This window comes from Eucalyptus grandis, chromosome 3 (assembly GCF_016545825.1).
Source record: "Eucalyptus grandis isolate ANBG69807.140 chromosome 3, ASM1654582v1, whole genome shotgun sequence".
Taxonomy (NCBI): domain Eukaryota; kingdom Viridiplantae; phylum Streptophyta; class Magnoliopsida; order Myrtales; family Myrtaceae; genus Eucalyptus; species Eucalyptus grandis.
Window position 1 is genome coordinate 11,376,753 of NC_052614.1, and position 24,322 is coordinate 11,401,074.

Consider the following 24,322-nt stretch of genomic DNA (forward strand, 5'->3'; position numbering starts at 1 on the left):
ACTGGAACAGGAATAACACAGCCTTCCCCCTCTCTGCTGAAAAACCTACAGAGCATTTCCCCTTCCGAGGTCAAGCGCGAGCAGAAAACCTTCGAAACCGACACGAATCGAGCAAGAAGAAGAAGATGTCGTGGCAAACGTACGTGGACGAGCACTTGATGTGCGAAATCGAGGGCAACCACCTCACCTCCGCCGCCATCATCGGCTGCGACGGCAGCGTCTGGGCCCAGAGCTCCGCCTTCCCTCAGGTCCCTCCCCCCTCTCTCCTTCCGCCTTCGCGCCGCCGGGGCGTTCTTGATTCTCCCGATTCGGGTCCGTTCCTTGTCGCGTCGTTGGGCTCGGATCGTCGATCGGGTCGAATTCTCCCGAGATCTGAGCGTCTGGGAACGGCTTTTCGTTCGTGGGTTCGCGGGTGATTCGTGTTCCCTCGCGTGAATCGATCGTGGGTTCGAGCGGTGATGGGTGGTTACGGATCTTGTTTGGTTTTCCGATGGATGATTTGAGCGACTGATTGGCCGATCGTTTTTGTGGGTTTTACGTGGTCTGCCTGGATTCTTTACCTTTCGCCGTGTACTTTTGGGAATCGCGTTTTGGGCAAAGTGGGCTTTTAGATTTCATGAGAGAAAAGAAGAGACCCCGGTTGCTTAGATTCCATTCTCTCCCTTTATTGCTCTGATGATTTGGACATAATCGAGAGCCTGCGGATTTGCGAAAAGCTTTGATGGGTTGTTTGCACCGTTTTAGATTTTCAATTCCTTTCCGAAATGCTTTTTGCCCATGAGGAAGTGACTGATGTTGAATTTCTCCGTTCTTTCTTTTTCGTGCAATGTCGATTCCGTGCTTAATGCCTGAGGAAATTGCTTAATTCCGTTATTTTGTGCTGTTTCCCCACCCTTTAGTTCAAGCCTGAGGAAATTGCTGCCATCATCAAAGATTTTGATGAACCAGGAACGCTTGCTCCGACGGGGCTTTTCCTGGGGGGCATGAAATATATGGTGATCCAAGGTGAGCCTGGAGCTGTTATTCGGGGGAAAAAGGTATGGCTTTCCCTTCCATCCTTTATTTACCATTGCCTTCCGTTCTTGAAAAGTTGAAGCCTTTTGCATTCGTGTACAATGATTGTTGGGGCATTTCTATGTTCAAGGGGACCTTTTGTCTCCTGATTGAGGCATCGAGACAAATTGATGTCAAAATTAGGATGGACTGGGCACCCTGTTCCTCCTCATCTTTTGACCCAATTGAGCAACTTTTAGAGCTCTGTATTCTTGTAAATTGTGACTGTGATGTAATGTCAATGGGAAAGAGTTGTTTCTTTTCAAGAAATTGTTTTATAGCTGTATAGTCTCATACTTTTGATCAAGTGCAAACATGGTTGACAAAAAGTTCATATCAATTTCTTCTCCTCCATTTTTTGATGTACCTTGAAAAACCTAATCAACTTGTATAGTGCTCCTTACTTTTTGGAAGAACACTGGGAGGCTTTTACCATGCCCAAACTATCTGGGGCCCCTAAACATTATGAGTTCCTTTTAAGAGGGTGTAGAGAATCACAGCATTATCAAAGACTTAGTTATTATGGTCAAGGAAATTTCGCATGCTTTAAAGAATCAATAGATCAGCTTATTGAAGGATACTTACTTTGACTGGTCGTGATTGATATATATATATTGCATGGTGCTCTTGAAAGCAAGCTTTTGAGCATTTGATGCTTAGGCAACCTCTGGCACTGCACTTCGGCATGTGTTCTCATTCTCTATGGTTAAATATTCTTTAAAACCATTGTGGCTTTACTTTCAGGGCCCTGGTGGTGTCACTGTCAAGAAGACCAGTCAGGCCTTGATAATTGGCATATACGATGAGCCTATGAATGCAGGCCAGTGCAACGTGATTGTAGAAAGGCTTGGTGATTATCTACTTGATCAGGGTCTCTAGACACTTTGGTATGTCCTGTTATTTGTTGGATCCCTGTTGCTTGTTGCAGCCTTTCATCTAGCAATTGCTTACTTGGATTGTGATTGCAGTGATAAGAATACTCATGTAATTTGAAAGTTCTATGTGCACTCTAGAAGTTTGCTGTTTAAGAGTTGATTTCTATGGTGTCTTATGATTGTCTCTGTATTGATCTGAATTGATTGGATGTAATTGCGAAAGTTTACTTGGTTGATGTATCTAAAAGAACTGGTCATTTCATATACTCTGTTCCCTGGGGTGTCTCAGTTGATGGTGCAGGGACCAGGCAGAGACGTCTTTGCCTAAACTTACTCTTTCAAGGTTAAATCAGAGGGGGATCAACATCCATTGAAAGAGGCCATACAACTTTCATCGGATGGTAATAGGTCCCCCCTCGTTTTAAGACATGCATATGTAAATCGCACTTGTTAATTTATTCTTTTTTTTTGGAACTACACTTGTTAATTTATTCAGGAGGTAGGAAAAGTATGAAATCGAATTGTTTTGAGAATCTACTTGCTTGTTGAGGGTGAGGCTAATTATCGCACGTGGTTCTTTTAGTACTTCCAATCGGTAAGGAAACAAACACTTGCCATTTCAACTAGGGCGACAATCCATATTGTATTATTAATTCGTCTGTTTTACTAAATATCTCACTCTTTTAAGTATTATGATAAAAGGGTTGGGTATTATGAAAGTCTCAAGGGAAATCCGGCCACTCTCATGTTAAACATGTTCATGTCATGTTATCCTGGACTTCTCTCTGTTGGTCTTTTAGAAGTTGTCTTCAAGTCAAGAATTATCGTCCGTGTATTTCTTGCCAAAACACCATCTATGGGATTCTGATTAGGATTACAACGTAAGTCCTGTTTGGTTTAGTTTTCCCAATGGGCTTTGAGTCCAAAATCCTTTAGAAAAAACATAAGGTGTTTGGCAAGTGCTTTTGGGTCCTTATTAGCCAAATGCCAGCATTCAGAATGTTGAAAACCTAAAGCAATAAGGGACATGTTTTGGGCTTTCAGCATTTTCGAGATGCTATTGTGAGGGTTTAATGATAATTTTTCTTTTCAATATTGCCATCACTGAGAATTATGTCTTCCACTTTTGCCCTAAAAATCACTGTTCGTCTTCTTCCTTGAGCTTGCTAGTTTGTAGTTGAGGTGAGGTCCGGGTCAAGGTCGTCGTCATCGAGGTCAAGGGTTGCGCGTGCTGTTGAGCCACTCACTGGAGTTGCTGTGGTTTGAGGTTGAGGTCGAGGGCCTAGTGACTCAGATCTGGCTTTTAACCTCGACCCCTGACCACGGTTGTGTGACCTTGGTGTGGCGCATCCTTCGCGTTGGCATCCTTGGTGAGCGTTGCTAGGTTGTGGACAGTCAAAAGGCTTAGATGGTCTGTGAGATTGGTCGCCACTGCTGAAGCTCTGATGTTGCAATGTCCAAATCAAAAACCCTAGAATCCATGAGATTGGTCTCTGATGAAGCCTCTGCAACTTGTTAGATAGTGCTACCCTAAGGGTTGCCTCACTTGAGTTCGCGTGACCTTGGCTGACAGTTGCCCTCGGATCTTGTTGATGCTCGCTTGAGGTTGACACCGGTGAAGCTCCGCTCAATCCTAGCCTTTGCCGATGCTTGCGCCTTTGTTTTTTCCTTTTTCTTTTTTCCTTCCTTTTTCTTTTCACTTCGAAGTTGCTCTATAAAATAAACACCAAATAAGTACCAAACGCTATTGTTTTCACCAAATGCTCTTTCATTCAGAGATATTTGGGGAAATCATTTCTCCAAAAGTTGAATCAAATGGACTTAGGTTTTTGGGTTAGCATACATTTTTCAGTGTGGTATCACCAAACCACCTAGATTAAGTCGCTCAAACGATTGTTTTCTCATAATGGTTATTATATTATTCACCGTAGCACTTAATGAACTTGCTCTCCTGGCCATGGAAGTCAGAAAATGTTTTGCGTAGGCTCGATCTGCGTCGGCAAGAGACTGGTTAATCAATCAGAATATTCTGTAGATTACTGACCCAAAAAAAAAAAAATCAGAATATTCTGTAGATGGTGTTTGGATCTAAACCTACAGTCTGTCCATAAATCTCTTTTACATAAGATTCACACCAGGCGGGAAGGCGAGTTAATTACTCAGTCCGCACGGTCACCAAGAGCCCTAAATCCTTGAAGAAGATGGCTAATATTCGGTGCACGGGCATTGTTTTGACAATTCGGACCGGACTAGCGTGCTCAACTGGCCTAACCAAACGCAGTCTGATTTGTCGGCCCTTTCGCTGTCAAATTTGGGCCGGTTTGGTTCCGTCCAATTGCGGTCATTGGAGAATACGTTCTGGTCTCTATTATGGTTTTGAATACGCTAGTACACGGTACTGGGACCCAGACTTTCTCTCCTCTTTTCTCCTCCTTTTCCATTTCTCTCCTCTTTTATTTTCTCTCCCCACTTCTCTGTTTCGTCTTATGAAAGAAAGTACATTTTAATGCACTTAGGGTTCTCGACGAAACAAGATACTATATGAAATCAGGCTTTGTCCTAACAGAATATCCGCAAGTTTTATAATTTTTTGTTAGTCGCCTTTGTGTAGATGACATAGTTCAATTCACTTAAAGTCTATTTGATAATTAGTCAAATAGTGTCCGATTCTATTCTTTTATTTTGTTTAGTATTTTTTTTTTATTTCTAAGAACAAATTTAAGAAGTAAAAAAATTATTCTTTTATTCCTGAGAATAACCCAAGAGTTAAGCATTTTCTTTTTTTTTTCTTTTTCTCTCTCTTTTCTTTTCTTCTTTTCCCTTTCTTCTTCTTTCTCTAGTCGATTGTTGGTTTTGGCGATGGTCAGCAACCAACCAGACATGGGCCAGTTATCTCGCCAAAGCCTTGTCAGCCCTCGGAAAGGCCAAGGCTTGTGTCACGCAGTCACTGGCGAGGCTCACCCTCACCTAGCCACCGTGAGATCGGCCTTGCTTGAGGTTAGAGTTGCCTAGCCATGGGGAGGCAAAGGTTGCGCAGCTGGGAGTGAGGACTTGGCCTCATCCATCCACCGATAAGGCTTGAGCTAATGAGGCTCTCTTGAGGTCGACGATCAGCAAAAGGTAGAAGAAGAAGAAGAAGAGGAAGAAGAAGAAGAAAAAAAAGGAGGAGGAGGAGAAGAAAGGACAAAAAGAAAAAAAAAAAGGGAAAAATGTAATAAAGTTATTAAAAAATCAAAAGAAATTCAAAGTCATAAAATATTTGACGGAAGAATGGGAGATCCTTTTGAACAACCTGTTATAATAGGAAAGCCTTATATCTTGAAATTAATTCATCAAGTTGATGATAAAATACACAAACGTTCCAATGGACATTATGCATTTGTTACACAACAACCCCTTAGAGGAAGGGCCAAGCAAGGGGGACAATGAGTAGGAGAAATGGAGGTTTGGGCTCTCGAGGGGTTTGGTGTTACTCATATTTTACAAGAGATGCTTACTTATAAATCGGATCATATTAGAGCTCGTCAAGAAGTACTTGGTACTGCAATCATTGGGGGAAAAATACCTAAACCTAAAGATGCTCCAGAATCTTTTCGATTGCTCGTTTGAGTGAGAATTTCACCAAACGCCATTCTATTATGGGGATATAAATTTTGTACAGTTATCAAATCCATTTGAATGCTTTAAAACTCGTGAAGGAATATAATTAGAAAAAAAATCATTATCGAGTAAAAATTATGTCTAGGAATAGAATGATTACTAAATACATTCTTATATTAAACTTCTTGTGAGGATTGGAGGAAGTAATTTATGCAACCCAAAACTATAGAATTACTGGACATGACTTTGATGTCCTATCGGTTGTGTTTGTGTCGGTTTGCCTAATAATTAATCAAGAGGTTCGCTTTCAAGTTCAAAGTGTGTTAATTAACATCGACCTATGTGGCCTTCTTTATAAGTAATATTGTTATAAGCTCATGGATTACATTTACTTATTCGATGGTAACAATTTGAATTCCATCTGACGATTCAATTCTGGGCAGCTGGTGCCCAAAAAAGCAGAAAAGAGAAATAAATGATACAATCCAAAAGTCCTTTTCAGGATGAAGAATCATAATTTTAGGTGAAGGTTGCACAATTCCTATTTGAAAAAGACACGTCCATTGATCTTATCTTATCATTTATGGATCCGTAGGTGCAGTCATATCTGGGCCTCCTTTCTTTGTCAATCAGCACTCATCAATCCTTTCAAAACCATATGTACGGAACGAAAAGAAACATCAACGTGGCAAAACCATGTCTCGACCAAGAATTTGGCTTATAATTCACAACAACATTAATTCCCGGACTCCTCTCGAACCAGAATGAATCATGTTACGCATCACTCGTTAACTCCTCCTAACAAATACAGTCGTTGCGTAAACTATCATAACGTTATCAACAGTTGTTATGTTGTTAGGTACCCAAGTTTTAAATATTCGAGTTTTGCGGATCGATCTATTCGTTGATAAATTAGGGACTTCAACCATTTTCTCAATCGGTCATTATTTTTGCGGTTTCGCGAGGGAAGAAGGTGTCCCCCCTTATCCAGAAGGAGTACGGCTTTCTTTATTGCGTGCGATGAAATTTCGATGCTGACTGACTGGACGCTCATGAGGAGATGGATTTGGTTTGAAAGCACCGATCTCCCAACCGCAAGTGGCCACGATCCTAATGATGTCTTCGGGTCGCATTTAGATTCCCCCACGGGAGACATTATCGATGCTGATTTTACCTAACTGGCCACCCATCCATAATCTTTTCCTTGCCGGCAACCTTTTCGATAGCGACGCTCCCGTTCGGTTTTTGATGAGGATTGACATCTAATGAGCTTCTATCCTAGATTCCATGTGCATCTACCTTGCTCTTGCTTATCTGGTGCCGAATTGACAGATGCCAAAAAATGCTTATCGTGTCATTATTATTGATGGAATGATTAGCATAAAAAAATAGATATATCGTACTCACCATCAAATAGATTAGAGGTGATTGGTTTCCGATTCGGTCTAGTCCCACTCCAGAACCAAATTGGAGGGACCCTTTCTCAATTTTCAACATTGGGGACTAGACCGAAGGTTTTTGGGATTTGGCCAAAGTTCGGTTGTCCACTAATCTAGTGGAATTGGTTGAGTGTAAATGAGAGAATGCTTCGAACTCCATGAGAGGTGAAGGAGACTCAAAGAAAGGGAGAGATTGAAAGAGGAGAATATGCTTGAACATTGTGGGTTGAAAGAGAAAGACCGAAAGAGGAAATGAGGCATGCATGAGACATTTAAAAACTAAAAATACATAAATTGGTCTTGGCGATCCGATTCCCCCCTTGGAACTAGAAACCAGACCCAACCTGCCAGTTTAGTCCAACCAGGGCGATTCTTGCTTCGATTGGTTCATTTTACTCACCCTTGCGATAGACTATGCTTGTCCCCCAAGAGAAGAATTGTGTGAGGATGGAATGGGGTAAAAAGTATGGGAAGATTCATTATGTTATGTCCAGATTTTGTTTGGTTAAACACAGGATATGATTGTCCTGGACCTTATTCGAACTTATTCCGATCCAGAAGTCTCTAAAAATGCTGGATGGGATAATTTTTATCAAGTCCGACGCTTTGTTTGGAGGACAAAACACGCCCTTCCCAACCATTTAGCTTTGCGATTAAATTATCATTCTTTCTTTTCTTTTCCTTCTTTACTTTCTTGAATAGGACACAGATCGTTGTCGATGGTTCATATAAGCAAAGGAAGGGTATGAAAATGCATCCATAACTCAGAGAACTATAATGAGTTAGGTCATGACGGGACACAAATATATATAAAAACCATGATCCAAAGTCCATATCCAAAGACTCCAAAAACTATGTGCCTTTGACAAAAAGAGGTAGAATTTGTATCTAACGCAAACATCGATCCTCAGGCAACGAATTGCGATCTTTGGACCTATCGGTGCGGTTGCATTTTGAAGTGAAATCTCTAGGGCCTTGATAACCCTAAGTAACATGCGATTCCTAGAGATTGCCTCAGTAAATTGGTTTATAAATGGACGATGCCATTCATCTCGGGCAGGTGAAGCCGTGGAAATGATGGCCGAGCCCTCGACCTATATCAAAGGACATAATTTAAGGATGTAGCATAATGTAATTTTGGAGCCCCACGAATAATTTTCAACACTGTTCATACGACTTTACTTGAGTATGCTTTTCGGAATTAAAAGTTTTGGACTTGATTGCATTGACTATAGCTTTGAAGGCTCCCGATGCATTTTTTCCATTTTTCCCAATGGAGTTCTCTTTCGGAAAGACGATCATAAGCCCATTGAACATCATACACGTTTGAAGTAGATTGTAATATTATGGGCATTGATCAAGAAAAGTTATTTGGGAAGGTGATGACATTAGTTGATCATCAATGACATTTATTGGGTCCTTAAAAGAGTATCACTTGCCAATGGTTATTTTCATTCATATCAAGGATCATCACATACCCAAAAAAAGAAAAAGAAAAATGATATCAAGGATCATCTAGTGAATAATTATGTGAATAGTAATTTTGATTGCACCCCAAGAGTCATATAATACGAAAAAGTCTAACTTGTTGACCGTCGAGTTGATTACATCTTAAAATCACATATTGAAGGAAAAAAAATGCGATTCTTAATTGATTTTGAATATTAGAGTTCTCATTCTAAGACATCGACGTAAAGTTATTAAATTTTTCACACTATTTTATTAAGAGAGTTTTGTAAAGACTTTGTTGTATCTCGAGAGTGTCTTGCTTTTTGTTTCTCTCTCATCCTAGTAAAGACAATAACAACCACGTTTCAGAAAGTGACATGCACACCTCAATGCCTGTTGTTTTTAAGCCATGTTCTCTAACAATGCAGCCCCACGAAGCCATTGACTTCAGACCTTTGGCCTATGCTGAGGGTCCTGATGCGTTACAGTTGGCATGTAGTCGATGGAATTCATACAAGCGATCTCCAATTACGAGTCGGAAATTTCTCGACACCCCCGACTATCTACGCCAATATATATATATTTACCGAAAGATAAACATTTCATTGCTAACCCACAAAAGGGCACCATTAGTTGGAAAGTCCAAACATAAAATAGAAATTAAAGGTTGAAGAGGAAAAGAAACCCAATTAGAAGGAAGAGAGTTTTCTCGGTGGGATTTAGCGACCCAATCTACGCCGATATTGAGGAGATTAAAAAAATTAGATTAAGAGTGATTTTCTGGGGGTACATGGGAAAACGAAAATTATGCTTGTGAATACTGTCTTGTCTTTGCGGGGCAAAGCAAGCAAAAGATGCGATGGAAAGCGACCTAAGTTTCCCACGATACGCACGCACAAAAAAAGAGAGAAAAAAGAGAAATGGTGACTCAGATGCGGATGTGTTCCGGGACTCAGGCCTTATCCTCTTTTCCTTGTAGTGCGAGCAAAAAACCGAAACGCCGGATTCGGAAATAAATTAAAGGAGAAAAGGCCTCAATCCGTAAGGAGGCGATGATGACAAATCATCAGGATAAAGCCACGAACGAATAAAATAGTCAAGTGCTATCCGATGCACCCTCCTGTCTTTCCATATATATATGTTTCTCGTTCTGCTTGCATGATTTGAATTTGTATAAATCGGTTCTGAGCTTCCCCCGGAGAGGACCCAGTAATCATTTTCTTGATTTGCAGAGATCAGAGCTTTCTTCTTCTTCTTCTTCTTCTTCTGTCTTCTGGGTTCTTGGTGATGACCAGGACGAAGATGGGTGGAGAAAACCGGAGCTCAGCGGACGTGGATGATCCGGAGCTTGTTGATGCGGGCAGAGGCGGTGGTGGCGGAGGCGGCGGGGAGTGTTGTGAGTCTGAATCCTCCATGGAAGACTCTATGGTGTCCGATGAGTCGTCATCGTGTTCGTCGTCGGAATTGGCGGAGGATGCATCGTCCTCTGCGTTGTGTTCTTCTTCTTCTTCTTCCTCCTCCTCATCTGCCTCTTTGTCAAATTGCCGTGGGCCTCTGTATGAACTGTCTGAGCTCATGACTCATCTCCCTATCAAGTGAGCAAGCTTCTCTTCTTGGAGTGTAGATACCATCTCTGCAATTCGTTTCGCGGGATAATAACCCTTTTCATCGTTGATCATTTTGCAGGAGAGGGCTTTCCAAGTTTTACCAAGGGAAGTGCCAATCGTTCACGTCCCTGGCCAGAGTCCAGAGCATCGAAGACCTCGTGAAGAAAGACAATCCTTACAGAAAGAGGTTGAAAACGTGCGAGAGCTTCGCAGGAGCATTGGACAAGCATAGCCAAAAGGCATACAGCCCGAGGCCTACAATATCAAAGAAGGGCTCGGTTTCGAAGGGTTCGTCTTCGTCTTCTTCTTCACTGAGCAAGAGAGGCGCTTCTGTGGCTAGTCTTGCCGTGAATCCTAGCTCCCTGGTCAAGACCTTCCATTGTTAAAAAACTCTTGCCAGGGACAGGATCCTAGAACTTGTTAGGAAAGAAAATGTGAAGTTTGTTCTGTTTTTTGTGGACAGATTCATTGACTACTCTATGAAGAGATTTTGCTGTCTTCTGCTTCAAAGTCTGTAATTTCGAGGGAAGCTTTCAGATTTCCATTATCTCAGCGAGTTGAATGACAGTCTAACATTGATGTGCCATAACTCATGAATTGCGAGATCTCGCCGGGCTCGTTCATCACAGTGATCGAGCAAATGACAGATTCTTGGGGTAATTCCCAGGTTATTATACGTTATCCAAGATGTGGAATCAAGAAAACCTGTCGAGCATCTACTTTTTTAGGTGGGTTTGAAAGATTGTTTATGCCAGAAATGATCAATCATGGGACAGTCAAAAGGCTGTACCAAAGTATTGATTCTAAGGTGTTGCGATGCCCATAAGAGGAAAATGTGTCGACCTTTTGGATCCAACGGTCTGATTTTTCAATTCAACGGAGGCAATGAAGTAGCTTCTCCAGAAAATCTTAAACTCAACAAAACACAAAAGTAAAGTTTCATCTGCCGAACATGTGTCGATCTTACGAAAGGGATCGGCTCAGGAGAACATTTTTGGATTTCCACATCATGAAATCCGTTGCTTCACATTGTATTGTTCTATCGGTTTCTCCAACTGATCGGATAATCAGCAAAATATGGCAAAACTGAAGCGTGGTCACACAAACAGCTGCGCTTATGAGTCATAATCAACTTATGTTTTCAGCTAGAAATTTAAGTATACAGCTCCGCTTCAGGAAAGAGATTGAAGTATGAACTTAAAATCTTGTAATAGCAGGTGATTAAAATTAACCTTGTTCGAGCTATCACCATAGAACAGCTCACAAGATTTCCTAATGGAAGATATCACAGACCGTAATAAGATTGGGACACTTGACTAACGAGAACGAAGCTACATACACCGGCCCATGAAGATTCCATTCAAATAAAACTCGACCTGTGAATAATGAGATGAGGTTGATACTTAGTATCATGTCATCCGACCAACCGCAAAATATTTAGATTATCAAGCAAATTGAAATAATTAAGTTTAATATTCAGAAAGTTACCCACACGACGAGTTACTAACCAGGAGACACACCCACAGACTCTGCCCACGGATACAGAAAAGGATTCTCATTTAACCTCTAAAAGGTTACCCAACTGAATGCCAAACAAAATAAAGACTACATCTGGATGACGTTCTATTTTGGAGCAAAAGGCATAACAAAGACCGCACCAGTTAAAGATTGGACGCACAAGAACTTAGACAATTCATACTCGCAAGGCCAGTTTCATGCATATCTTCCAGTTCCAGAAACTCTCAACCAGGGAATGCGTCGAAGTCGAACTGCAAAGCACAAGTCAAGAGTAAAAGTAAGCAAAGATAATGTCTAAAGAACTATTGAGATCTCCATGAGTCAAAGGCTTGAGCTTGTAAACAAAATGCTACCCACATTTCGTTGGTTAATATTTCTGTTACACTGAAGCCATTTATTTTTCCTTGGACTAAAGTGTGAGTAGTGGTTTTGAATGTGAAGTCAAATTGGAAACCTAGAGATCTGGTGCTACACACAGATGTCACATTGGACTTTGCAATCAATTGGTTTACGTACTTCAGCATTTTTCTTTTCAGATTCAGCATGCCTAAGGCAAAACTGCAGGGAAAAAGCACCGATGAGTGTCATCTATCTATTGTTATGTAGATGAGGATATCTTCCAGTCATCATCGCAAGTGAGAACAAGTGACAACGAAATGTTGCTGAAAAGAGTCAGATGGGCTGGGCGGAGCATAAAGGAGCTGGCAGCGAAAAACAAGGAAAAATGTCATGTACTGGAGGGCCTTCTTCCGAACGGAAACTTTAGAGGTTCAAAAAATTTGCAGCCTAAAGAGATTTGATGGGTAATATATCAGGGAAAATTCCCAAAAACTCATTTAAATATGGCATACATACTAAAAAGATGCTCTTTTAGAGAGTTCTATCAAAATCCTTTATAGTACAACAAGTGTTATTCGATTTACTCTGACAAGAAAAACTCTTGTCGAAGAGCTAAATAATTTCTAGGGGGTGAGATTCGCTTCAGTGTTTTACTCCAGGAGAAGAAAAATTTCTTCCTTTGTAACCAAAGCCGCGAGAAATAGGCATCACATAACGAACGCTAAAATGGAAATTACTGTTAGAAGGATGTCATTGTACTTAAAACTTGTCACTGCGTAAAATCCGCCTTCATATCCGATGCTACCACTGTTCTGATTCAGCAAGCGGCATCAAACCCTTCCTTCTGCAGATCCCTTTTGCTTTTTCCCCCCTTGTTGATAACACGGAGTACAAGCAAAGCACCCTTTTTATGTGCATTGGGCAAGGCTTCCCTTATGGGGTACTGGGCAAGACCCCGAGGTTTATATGAACGGGTGAAGCTGTGATTTTAACACAGGAGCCGTTCAATTCAAACCAAGTGCTTAATCAAAAGCTAGAGGTGAACTAGGAACTATAGCGTGCAAGCAAAGTCGAAATGAAAGCGCTAGAGTACAACTGTGATGAGGACGGTATCAAATGGGGCACAACACCCACAGAGAAGTGGGGGCATCGAAGAAAGAATTAAATGGAGACAGTCCACGCCGTCAACATCAGAACCGTGCTACAACTGCATTATGCATGTACAGATGGATGAGCCTCGGTGGAGGTGCAAGATCGTCAGAGCCGATACCGTCGGAAACAGAAAGCTTCCACATCGAAGTGGGCCTATTGCTGCGGTAGCAGTCCCGGCACATGGTCCGCTCATGAACTGTCCTGTTGTTTCAATTAGCTCCCTCCAGAAAGGGCCACGCTTTCGGGTATTTGTTCCCTCCTGGTACAAGTAAATGAACCTGTGTCTGGACCAAATTTAACTCAGTAAAATTTGGGGTTGTGAAATGATGCTAGCCCCTACTAGGCTTGTCCGCACTTCATCAGTGTCTTCTTCTCAATAGAAAATCTGTACTTTTTAGCGTCATTTTTTCCTAAGGATTTGTTTAAATCTCATTGAGTTTTGAGATACAACCACAAGACGATACTACATTTTCAAAGGCTTCTATCTTGTCTCTCCGCTGCTGCGGAACGGTCGAGGTGGTATTGGAATGTGATTGTGCAGGCTCGTGCTCTGCAAAATAAAGCTTATTGAGCGTACTGGTACATCATTCATACGATGAACGATGCTGGATCTCGATCACGGAAAAGACGCTTGATGCCAAGCTTATGATTCGCACCTGACAGAACATGCAAAAGCTCTGCATCTGCATGATCATATATCGCTTTCGATAACAGGGTCGCCGTGAGTAGTACTCGACCAGATCTAAAGACAAAGGTGCATTTCATGTCATGTTAATGAAGTTACAATTGTTTCCCCGCTCCTCAAACATCCAATCTTCGGCTCGTATTCAATCTATAAACATCCAATTCCTAACCATGTTTTAAATCAGCGATTTACACATATCTCAGCATATTCTCCGAACCGTGGCAATTGGGCAGGATTAGTCCGATGCTCGAAGAACCGGGTCACCTACCCTGAAACAAATCCAGAAAAACTGGGGAAGAAACTGAAGCAGAGGAAAACGCAAAGTCTCTCTGTCTCCCTCGCTCGCCCGCGAGCCGAAACCCTCACCATCTTCTTCCCCCCGAGCAATCTTTCTCCGGCTCTCCGGACTCTCGCCCCGGTCCCTCCATCTTCATCTTCCCCGCGACGGAATTCTTGAACGCGCCGGCCTCCTGCTGCGCCTGCGAGCACGACCTCTGCATCCTCACCCCGCTCAAGCTGCTCCTCGACCGCTCGAACTCCATCATCGCCTCCTGCAGCGACACCCTCCTCCTCGTCGGCGCCTCCCCGCCTCGACCCTCTGCTTCGGCGTGCTCTGCGACCTCAGCTTCGCCTTGGACGACTGCGTGCCCGACATGTAGCTCGGGGCCAGGAGGAGGCCGCGGCCGTCGCGCCGCCGGAAGAGGCAGCCGCCGGCGTCGCTCCTCGCGGGCGTGTTCATCGACCGGGGCGTGCTCGCCGGAGTCGTGCAAGGCCCGGGGTCGTCGAGCCAGTCGGAGCTCTGGAAGCGCCCCGCCGGAGCCCGGCGTGGGAGGGTGTTTCCCGAGCTTGAAAAGGGCGTGGCTCCGTCGTCGACCTCGACGATCCTGGAGGTGTCCTCAATGGCGGGGCGGAGTGTCGGGGAGTCGGCGGCGGAGGCGGAGAGCTTTCTGTTGTGAGCTACGGCGGCGCGTGTGCGCGCGTGCGCGTTCCTCGTCTTGTCATCGTATCTTTCCTGTAAAAAATAAAAAATGGAATTGACAAATTATTTGTCCTAAAATTACAATTCTCCCAAGATGACTCCTTTTTTGTATGGGACTCGAAATAATTTTGACGATTACACTCGCTTTTTTTTTTTTTAATCCCATCGTAATTAGTACACATTTCACTTATTTTTTTTGGTCGAACACATTTCACTAATTCAATTTATCTATTTGCATATGATGTATCAATATATATTATGCTCTTAGCAATAAATTTACTATTCATTTGTAAGATTTGGTCTTCTAATATTCACTTTGTACAATAACGTTTCCAAACATTTTAGATTTGTGCAGTTTGGCCCTCTAAATTTTGTTTTGTGGAATCAAATCATCTATTTATTTTGATTCATGCAACCGAGTGATTTATTCATTTGTTTTAACTAACATTGTCAAATTACAATTTCTCCTTCCTTATTATCCCCCTTCAATCATTTGGCACTAAAATTGACATCACATGTCATTTTCTATCATTGTTGTTGATTAACTCGACGTTTAGTCAGAGTAATTGATCAAAGGATTTGACTGCACAAATTAAGAAAGTCAAAAAATTAATCACACAAAATAAGAGTGAAAAATGATAAGATCGTATAAGTCAGAAAAGTCAGAAAATTTGACCGAATAAAATAAAAAGTTCAAACCTAACACTCAGATTGCGCTAACACCGTTTGGTCTAATTTTATTTTTATTTTTATAATTAGTAGTACATAAGTTTAATTTCTAATATATTAATCTGAAGATTAAGTATATTTCATCAAAACGTCTGTGACATGTCATCTCAAGAAGACACGCACAGTCAAACTAATTTAACGGTTACCGGCCAAAGAAGAATAGACCGATTTTCTACCCGTCGAGGCGCAATCCGTCTCGACAACATCGACTCGCGCGAGACAAAACACGCAGAAGCGAAGCTAACGATACCATGAAAGTTCCGGGTCGTACCGTGGGATCGCGGGTCGCCGTGCCGTCGTCTCCTCCTCCTCCTCCTCCGCCCCGGCTGCGGCCGCGAGCCGATCTCCGCAAGCGAGCGCTGGCTTGAGCTCTCATGAGAGCCTCGAAGCTGTGGAGCGTCGCGGCCGCTTGCTTCCTCACCAGGTACCCTCTCACGCGCGCCTGCAGCTTCACCAGCCCCTTCAGCGCCCTCAGCGCTTTCCTCGCCTGGTTGGTTTTTTTTTCCAAATTCAAGAAAGCCAAGAAGAATCAGAAGGAAAGGAAGAAAGAAGAGGCGAGCCCCGTTTCGATTCTACAGCAGCTGAAGTAGTTAAACGGCAACAGAAAGATTCTATCTTTTATGCGGTACAAAGAACTTCACACGTGAGACCGCTTGTTGCGTTTCTTGTCCTGTTCTTTACATTCTGCGAATCGAACTTACTGTCGGATGCGAGAATTTCCGACCCCCGTGAAGAGAGAGGAGTTCGTTTTTGTGTTTCGCTCGAACCGGATTATCGCAATTCAGTGAGTTCATTACGTATTCAACAATTTAAGCTGATTAAAAGAGCAAATGAAATCGAAGTTACACGCATAATTCACCGGGAGTAATTTTGTAGGATGCCTGAAACGCTCAATTAGGTTCCTCAATTACTCACATTCTCTAGCTCCAGAACGTTTGTTTATATGTAAGCCGAAAAACTTACCAGGAATCCCCTGAAAACCGTCTGGATCTTCACCGCAGCGTGCTCCTGCCTGCCGAGCATGGCGCCCCTCCCGTGGCTCGTCAGCCTGATGACCGCTGCGGCCGCCTGTGCGGCCGCCCCTGCCGCGTCCGCAGCGGCGGCTGTGGCAGCAGCCACCGCAATGACACGCTTGTTCTGCTCCTTCTCTGCCTCATCGGTGCAACTGCAGGACCTCAACCAGGCGGACTCGGCCGCAGATATGTTGGGCGGGATGGTGGCGGGGTTGTTGCACAGCCCGCTTGAATTGCTCAACTGTCTCTTGCTGTTGCTGTTGTCGTTGCTGTCCACCTCTTCTCTGTCCTTCTTGATGCCAAACAGGCCCTTAATCCACCTCGTTGCTCTGCCCATGTTTAAGTGCCTTTGAAGATTTGTGTATAAGCCCAAGAAGGAGGTTGCTGCAACGCTGTAAAAACAAGGGCTTTTGGAGTGAACCACTCAACCAAAAAGGGTCTGGATAGAAAATTTTGACAGAAATTATTGGAATCCAAGTTGCTGTCAATAGAAAATCTTGGGTTTCTTTCCCTGTTGCGGAAAGTGGCGATGAAAATCTATAAAAGAAAGCACCATTGTTTTTGAGAAATGGGAAAAATTGGAGGAGGAAACGAGTGTCAGAGAATTTCTCCCCTTTTTATTCCTTTCAGAAAAGGGAAAGAGAGAATAGTAGGAAAAAGAAAGCGGAGAAGAGAAAAAGAAATCTTCCTCACGTGACCAGCTGCATAACGTGACAAGAATTTCTGGGGTAAAAAGAGGTAATTACGCTTGGGGAAAATTACTGAAGCTGGAGGTGCCAATGAAGCTTCTGATGGGAAGTGGTTCGGTAAAAATTGTAAGAGGACTCTCACAGAACCCTTGGAAGGGGAACACTGCACTGCAACAGCAAGGCGAGAATCAGATTCTCCGGGAAAAAGTTTCCGGGAAAGAGAGTGGCCATTCCTAGGAAAAGTCTCGCTAGGAAAAGTGAAAAGAGGCTGTCACCAGGAAAAAGGGTGCAAAGGCTGTGTGCGTTTTAATTCAACCCATGAGGAATTCGGGAAGAAAAGAAGAAGGGAAAAATCAACCAAGGAGGGGGATTTTATTGGAATTATAACGACCGGTTTTGCATAACCTGAACACTTGAAAAAATTCTCCGAAACTTGACCATTTTCATACGGAAAACTTGCTACGACAAAAATAATAACTTGTGAAAATGCTAAAAATATCAAAACGCCCGAAAGATTGGCGCTCATTGCACAAGGCGAGCATTAAAACTTGTCCAGTTCTAGGTTTGAGGGCATGTCAAGTAGCATCTAGATTCTAAAAATTTGGGAATCTATTTTAACGAGAAAATTCCGGAATTTAGGTAGGTGGAACTAGGAACTAGAAGTTTAGAACAAGTTTTTTTTATGTTTTTCTTAAACTATGCCTTCACACGATTTTGAATGAATATATAATTTGAAACCATTAACTGGAGCTTCTATTTTATGATCGAGATTTTTGTTTTATTAATATTTTATATTTTCGTGTGTGTAAATATAATATAAATTGTATTCAGTGGATTATAGAAGCAAGTGATGATCATTCTAGGTAATGATTCATTACAATTGTTTTATTCATAATATAGGTGGAACTTGAGTAAGCCTTAGAATTGACCAAAAAATCTATGATATGATGATTTCGAGGTATGTAGAATAGGTTTAAATTTAAAAAAATGATGAACCTATTTTAATGAATGAGTTTCAAATGACAAGTGGAATTTATATGGAATATAAAATTCACTCACCCCTAATTCTTATAACTCGTGGTTTATTGAATAATATGCTCCCAGATCAAAGCTCACACTTCCCCCCTCTGTCGTCCTTCATTCCTACTTGGCTTTCTGGAGCGACGTGTCCTTAAAAAGGAAAAAGATACCTTAGCGTCCTTCCTCTCTGACAACCCTCGTGAACCACGCACATGTCATAATTAAACCCAGAAAACTTTGATGAACGCAATTCATTACCCCCCCGCCAACGTTTCTTGACCGTGCCAAGCACTCAAATGCGGAAGCCGAGCGAACTGGAGACCCCAACTCTAGTTGCTTTTATAGAGAAATGAATCATGGCGCTCTCTCTCTGCGCAAAGGCAGAGCCAATGGGAGGGGATTCTACCTCTGAAATAGCTCACAGGTTTGACGAAATCAGACTCTTTCTTCTTTTTCTTTTTTCTGGTTTGGGTTCTGAAAGGATCTGTGCGTGGACGGGCTACTTGCAGAACCTAACTGTAATTGCAGAGTTGTGTAATCTGTTGCGCTGTTCACGTTTTCCTTGTTTGCCTCGGTTATTTGTGCTCCTAATGTAACTCTCCTGTCAATTCTTGTTGCACCACCCTTTGACTCGTAAGGCTCTGACACTATACACAGCTTAAAGATGATCCGAAAAAAAAGTCGAAATTCTTGTAAAGGCAAGAACTTTAGCCGGGTAAAGGCACTGCCATCTTCTCTCTCTCTCTCTCTCTGAATGAGAATCTTTTGCTGAATTGAATTGCTCTGTTACACGTCTACTATAATAAAAACGGGAACTAAACTAACTTGCTTCTTCGGGCATTGTGATTGCATCATAAGGTATTGTTGTTGGGTGGTCTTGAGCATCTCTTACCCCAAAAGTTAATTTAAAGAGTGAGTCTTTCTCTCACATTTATAAACTGACAACTAGTCTATTTCAATACCAATGTGGGATAACCTCAACAATCTCTTCCTTACAACTCATAATTCTCTAGTATGACACTTGTTAGCAACCTAGGCTTTGATACCTGTGCTGAGAGTTTAATTTATACCCAAAATTAAGATGAGAAAAATAATGGTGCTGCACTAAACAATCTCTCTATTATCAATATCAACATTACCAGCTCCGGAGTTACTAGCTTTAACGTTACAACTATAAAAGATATTGCCCATATATATAATAGGAGTTTAGGGTATACATAGTTATGAAGGAAATTACATATATGCCATTAGCAGCAGTAAAAAAAAAAAAACCCTATCATCTACTTTAACATGATAGGATGGGTGACCTATTGGGAAGTGCATATCCCAACAAACTTTCTTTGTACTTAACATTATTTTCCTCTACTAGACTCTACAACTCTATAAATCTCCCACTTGGAGGCTAATCTTCAAAAATAGCAATAATTTTTCTTAATCTTTATCTTTATAACCCAATTTGTCCTAGTGCGGTGGCCCTTCTCATTACTTACGATGGCGGCCAACTGAGGCAATGCATAGCCTTAATTTTTTAGTGTTGACTATTTTTGTTAACATATCTACTGGATTTTTGCACCAAGAATCTTCTTCAATGATAACGTCCTATCATCTATCAATTGATGAATTTGATGATACTTCACCTCAATATATTTTGTCCTTGTTTGAAATGCTGGATTCTTTACAAGACAAATAGCACTCTGACTATTACTGAAAAAAAACACTGTTTATTGCTCTTTGCCTATCTTCTTCAGAAAAATTTTCAACCAAATCATCTCCTTATCAACTTCATATACGGCAACATACTTTGCCTCATTGATTGAAAGAGAGACACATGTCTAAAGTCTAGATAGCCAATTGATTGTAGTGCTACCTAATGTAAAAACATAACCAATGATGCTTTTCCTTCAAGTCACCACAAAGATATGCATCAACAAAGTCTTATAAAGTTACATAGTTTTTCATAAAATATATATTGATATACCTAAAGTGCCTCTCAGGTATCTTAATAGTCATTTTACAACTTCCCAATGTTTTATTCTTAGATTTACCATGTGTCCGCTCACAATTCCTATTTGATGAGCTATGTTTGGTCTCATGCATACCATTGTATACATTAAACTCCCAACAGCTGACACATAAGGCACCTTAGCCATAAACTCCCGCTCTTCATTTGTCTTTGGTGATTACTTCTTTAAGAGCTTGAAGTGACTTCCTAAAGGAGTACTTTTGGGCTTTGCATTTTGGACTCTAAATCTATCTAGCACCTTTTCAATGTATTTTTCTTGAGATAACTTTAGAATTCCTTTAGACCTATCCCATGTGATCCTTATCCAAGAATTTGATTCGTTGTGCCCCAGCTCTTCATCTCAAACTCTTTTGACAATTGCTGCTTCAATATGTTGATCTCCCTCATTCTGGATTCTACAATGATCATATCATCTGTATATAATAGCAAAATAATATAGCATCTCATCAAATTTCTTGAAGTAATAACAATAATCCATATCACTTCTGCTGAACCCGTTGCTGCACATAAATGAATCAAATTTCTTGTACTATTTTCTAGGGGCCTATTTCAAGCCATATAGACTTTTCTTCAATTTGGAAACATAATTTTCTTTTCCAGGAACCTAAAAAGCTTTTGGTTGTACCATGTAGATTCCCCCCTCCAAGTTACTGTGGAGGAATGCAGTTTGAACATATAAGTGCTCTAGATGTAAATTCTCAGATGCAACAATACTTAATATTATCTTGATAGTAGTCGATTTCATGGTTGAAAAGAAAATCTATGTGCAATAAATTCATTTCTTTTGTTGAATACCTTTTACTATTAACCTTACTTTGTACTTCTTGTTGCCATCGGGTTCTTCTTTGACTTTGTACATCCACTTGTTTTGCAACACCTTCTTCCCATCTAGTAGCTGAGTTAATACCTAAGTTCTGTTCTTCTCAAATGAACCTTACTCATCCTATATTACTAACTCCTACTTAATAGAATCCTTAACTTTCACTGCTTCCAAAATTTTTTCTAGTTTCCCAACGTTAGTCAAAAGCAAATAATGCAATGATGGAGAATATCTCTATACATGCTTAGGTGTTCAACTAGGTCTTTTCAAAATGGGCTCAAGTGTATGTGATTCTTGTTCTAGTTTTTTATTAGAGTCTTTAGTAACAGTTTTGGGAATTACAATCAAAACATTCTTAGAAACCTCCTCCAATTCAATCTCTCTATTCTCCACCATTGGTTTCTTCACACTAGATTTTATTATAGATACGTTCTTGTACACCATGTTTCATTGAATGTAACATCAAAAGTTCTTATTGTTTTTCTATATTGTTCATCCCATAACCAATAATCAAAATAATCAGAACCATATCCAATGATCTTGATTTTTCAGAATCTATCTAGGCATACGAAACACAACAAAAAACTTTTAAATGCGAGAGATTTACCAATTTTCTGCTCCATTCTTCTTTTGGTAACTTGAAATCAAGTGGAACTAAAGATCCTCTATTAATCAGATATGCTGCTATGTTAATTACATCCACCCAAAACATCTTAGGTAATCCCGCATGCATCCCCATACTTATTGCATGCTCATTAGAGTTCAATTCATCTTCTCAGCAACTCCGTTTTGCTACAATCTGTTGGGAATTGTTCTTGTTATTTTGATTTTGTTCTCTACATAAAATTGCTTGAACTCCTTGCTATCATACTCATCACCATTATTGGACCTCGGAATTTTAATTCGTAGGCTAGTCTCATTCTCCACTTTAGCTTTCCATTTCTTAAAAGTAACAAATGCATCAAATTTATTGTTCAGAAAATAAGCCCACACCTTTCTGGTGGAGTCATAAAAAAACGTGACATAATAACGCAAGCCTCTAAGGGAATGAATAGAAGCTGTTTCTCACACATCTGTATGCACCAACTCTAATTTTCCTTTCTTTGGTTCTCTCCCAATCTTCAAAAAATTGACACATTTTTGTTTGCCCAAAACATAATCTTCATGGAGCTCAATATCTATGGACTTTAGACCATGCAATTTTCCCTTAGATGCTAATAACTTCATCCCCTTTTTGCTAATGTGCCCAAGCTTGTGGTGCCATAATTTGAAATTAGCTTCCGACTCAGCAATTGCTATGATTTCTCTACTGCTTTTAGTCATGTACAACGCTCTTGACTTTGTTTCTCGTGTTGCAACCAAAGCATCTTTAACTATTTTCCAAAACTATCCCCAAAAACAATTTTGTATCACGCGATTTCTAATTGACTTATAGAGATTATATTTCTCTTAAGTTCTGGAACATATTTGATATCATGTAACTTCCATTGATATCCACTAGTAGATTTTATGTGAATTTCACACTTTTCCATAATATCCAAATGTTCATCATTAGCAAGATAAATCTTTTCATATTTTACAACAAAAAAATTGTACATTAATTCTTTGCATGAAGTAGAGTGAAACAACACACCTAAGTCAAGAATCCAAGACTCAATTAAATTGTCAATGCTCAAAATTAAGGCAACACTATTTTGCGTCTCTTCAATAGTTGCGTTCATAGATTTCTCTTCTTGATTTCGATCTCGATACTAAATTTTCTTCTTTGGGGCTTTACAATCTCCTTTCAGATGGCCCTTCTTTTCACAATTCTAATGAATAATTTCACTATGTGATCTAAATTTGCTTCTCCCTCTAGACTGATGGGGATTCCATAAATATTCCATTCCAAAAATAGAAAGTTTGAAACAATTGAAATTTTTATTGGAGATTGGATGTGGTTACTAATTCTTGATCTAGCATGTACAAAATGAAAATCTCATCGAATCGGCTCAACCAGCAACCAAAGTTGTATGCATTATGTGGACATAAAGCAAATGGCTAGGATCATTTAATATGATGGTATGAACACAATACCAAGGCAAACCCAAGTAAATATGCATTTATCAACTAAAACTAGGCACTATGTAACTTTATTGCATTGGAGAAAAATATGCTATGGACCTTCCCTTTTCAGGGGATTATCTCAGAGAAAGGATTAACATTTGGTCTATTTTTTTTTTATAGTAAAAATGGAGCAATTCGGTTCATAGGAGAAAAGAGAAGCATATCTATTATATATTCGATAAGTACCAATTTGCAATGGGGGTTGATCCCATTTTCTATGAATGAATACAGAAAGAATTAATGCCCATTTAAGTATCTCGATTGAACTATCAATAAATGGAAGAAATAGTATTCTTGCTTATTTTGATGATCCTCGATGAGAAAAGATTATTATTTTTAGGCCAAGAGGTTGATAGCAAGATTTCGAATCAACTTATTGGTCTTATGATATATCTTAGTATAGAGAATGATAACAATGTTATGTATTTTGCTTATAAACTCTCTAGGCAGATGGTAGAAAAAAACCCGCAACCCCTTGGGATTATCTTGCAATTGGAAGAAGAAGTAGAAAAAAGATCAGACCATGGAGTAAATGATTTAATTAATGAATATTCGACTTGATCTACCGCAATACTAGTTCCGCCCTTGGTGATTGCTTCTCCCTTGATAGCACCAGAAAATTCATTTGATTCTCTTCTGCGACTATCCTCGCTAAGAATCAAATTTTAAATTGCTTGAAGGTTCAATGTTTTCTTACTAGATGAACTTCTCACCACAATCACCGTTGTACTCCAGTTTTCAGGTAGAGAAGATAATCAAATAAAATTTTTATCTTGTCATTGAATTTGATATCCACTGAACTTAAATGAGTCATGATCATAATGAATTTATGGATACAATTTTTTTTTTTTTTTATAGAAGCACCTTTATTTATCTTCAGATTGAAAAGACGTTGCATCAAATATACCTTATTTGATGTAGAAAGCTTCATGTACATATTGGACAAGACCGCTGTCAAATCTACCATTGTCATCTCATTGGCAATATTAAAAACAACATTCTGTGCCAATGTGAGACGAATCAAACCTAGAGCTTGTTGATCTAACAATTCCCACTCTACTTGTTGCATAGAATCTAGTTTCTCTCCAGATAAAGGCCAATGCAAGTTCTTCTGATATAACATATCCTCGATTTGCATTTTCCAAAATCCAAAGTCCTTGCCATTGAACTGATTGATCTTCACCTCCCCTTCGTCCATATTCGCTCCCACTATTTCGCCAAAACCA

At 40.5% G+C, this 24,322-nt stretch overlaps 3 protein-coding genes across 3 annotated transcripts; 2 read left to right on the plus strand and 1 right to left on the minus strand.

Annotated features, from left to right (window-relative positions):
- Positions 1 to 2,192, plus strand: LOC104436548 (profilin-1). The gene is made up of 3 exons (XM_010049361.2): positions 1 to 248; positions 900 to 1,037; positions 1,798 to 2,192. The coding sequence occupies exons 1-3, from the start codon at positions 126 to 128 to the stop codon at positions 1,930 to 1,932; spliced, it is 396 nt and encodes a 131-aa protein (XP_010047663.1). The 5' UTR covers positions 1 to 125; the 3' UTR covers positions 1,933 to 2,192.
- A 7,196-nt stretch (positions 2,193 to 9,388) lies between these two features.
- Positions 9,389 to 10,609, plus strand: LOC104436549. Its single transcript, XM_010049362.3, has 2 exons — positions 9,389 to 10,011; positions 10,103 to 10,609. Exons 1-2 carry the CDS (start codon positions 9,704 to 9,706, stop codon positions 10,407 to 10,409), a joined length of 615 nt encoding a protein of 204 aa, XP_010047664.2. The 5' UTR covers positions 9,389 to 9,703; the 3' UTR covers positions 10,410 to 10,609.
- A 3,619-nt stretch (positions 10,610 to 14,228) lies between these two features.
- On the minus strand, positions 14,229 to 17,049 carry LOC104436550 (protein IQ-DOMAIN 14). Its single transcript, XM_010049363.3, has 3 exons — positions 16,389 to 17,049; positions 15,697 to 15,912; positions 14,229 to 14,729 (listed from the first exon to the last, which is right to left on the minus strand). The coding sequence occupies exons 1-3, from the start codon at positions 16,773 to 16,775 to the stop codon at positions 14,259 to 14,261; spliced, it is 1,074 nt and encodes a 357-aa protein (XP_010047665.2). The 5' UTR covers positions 16,776 to 17,049; the 3' UTR covers positions 14,229 to 14,258.
- Positions 17,050 to 24,322: the final 7,273 nt, after the last annotated feature.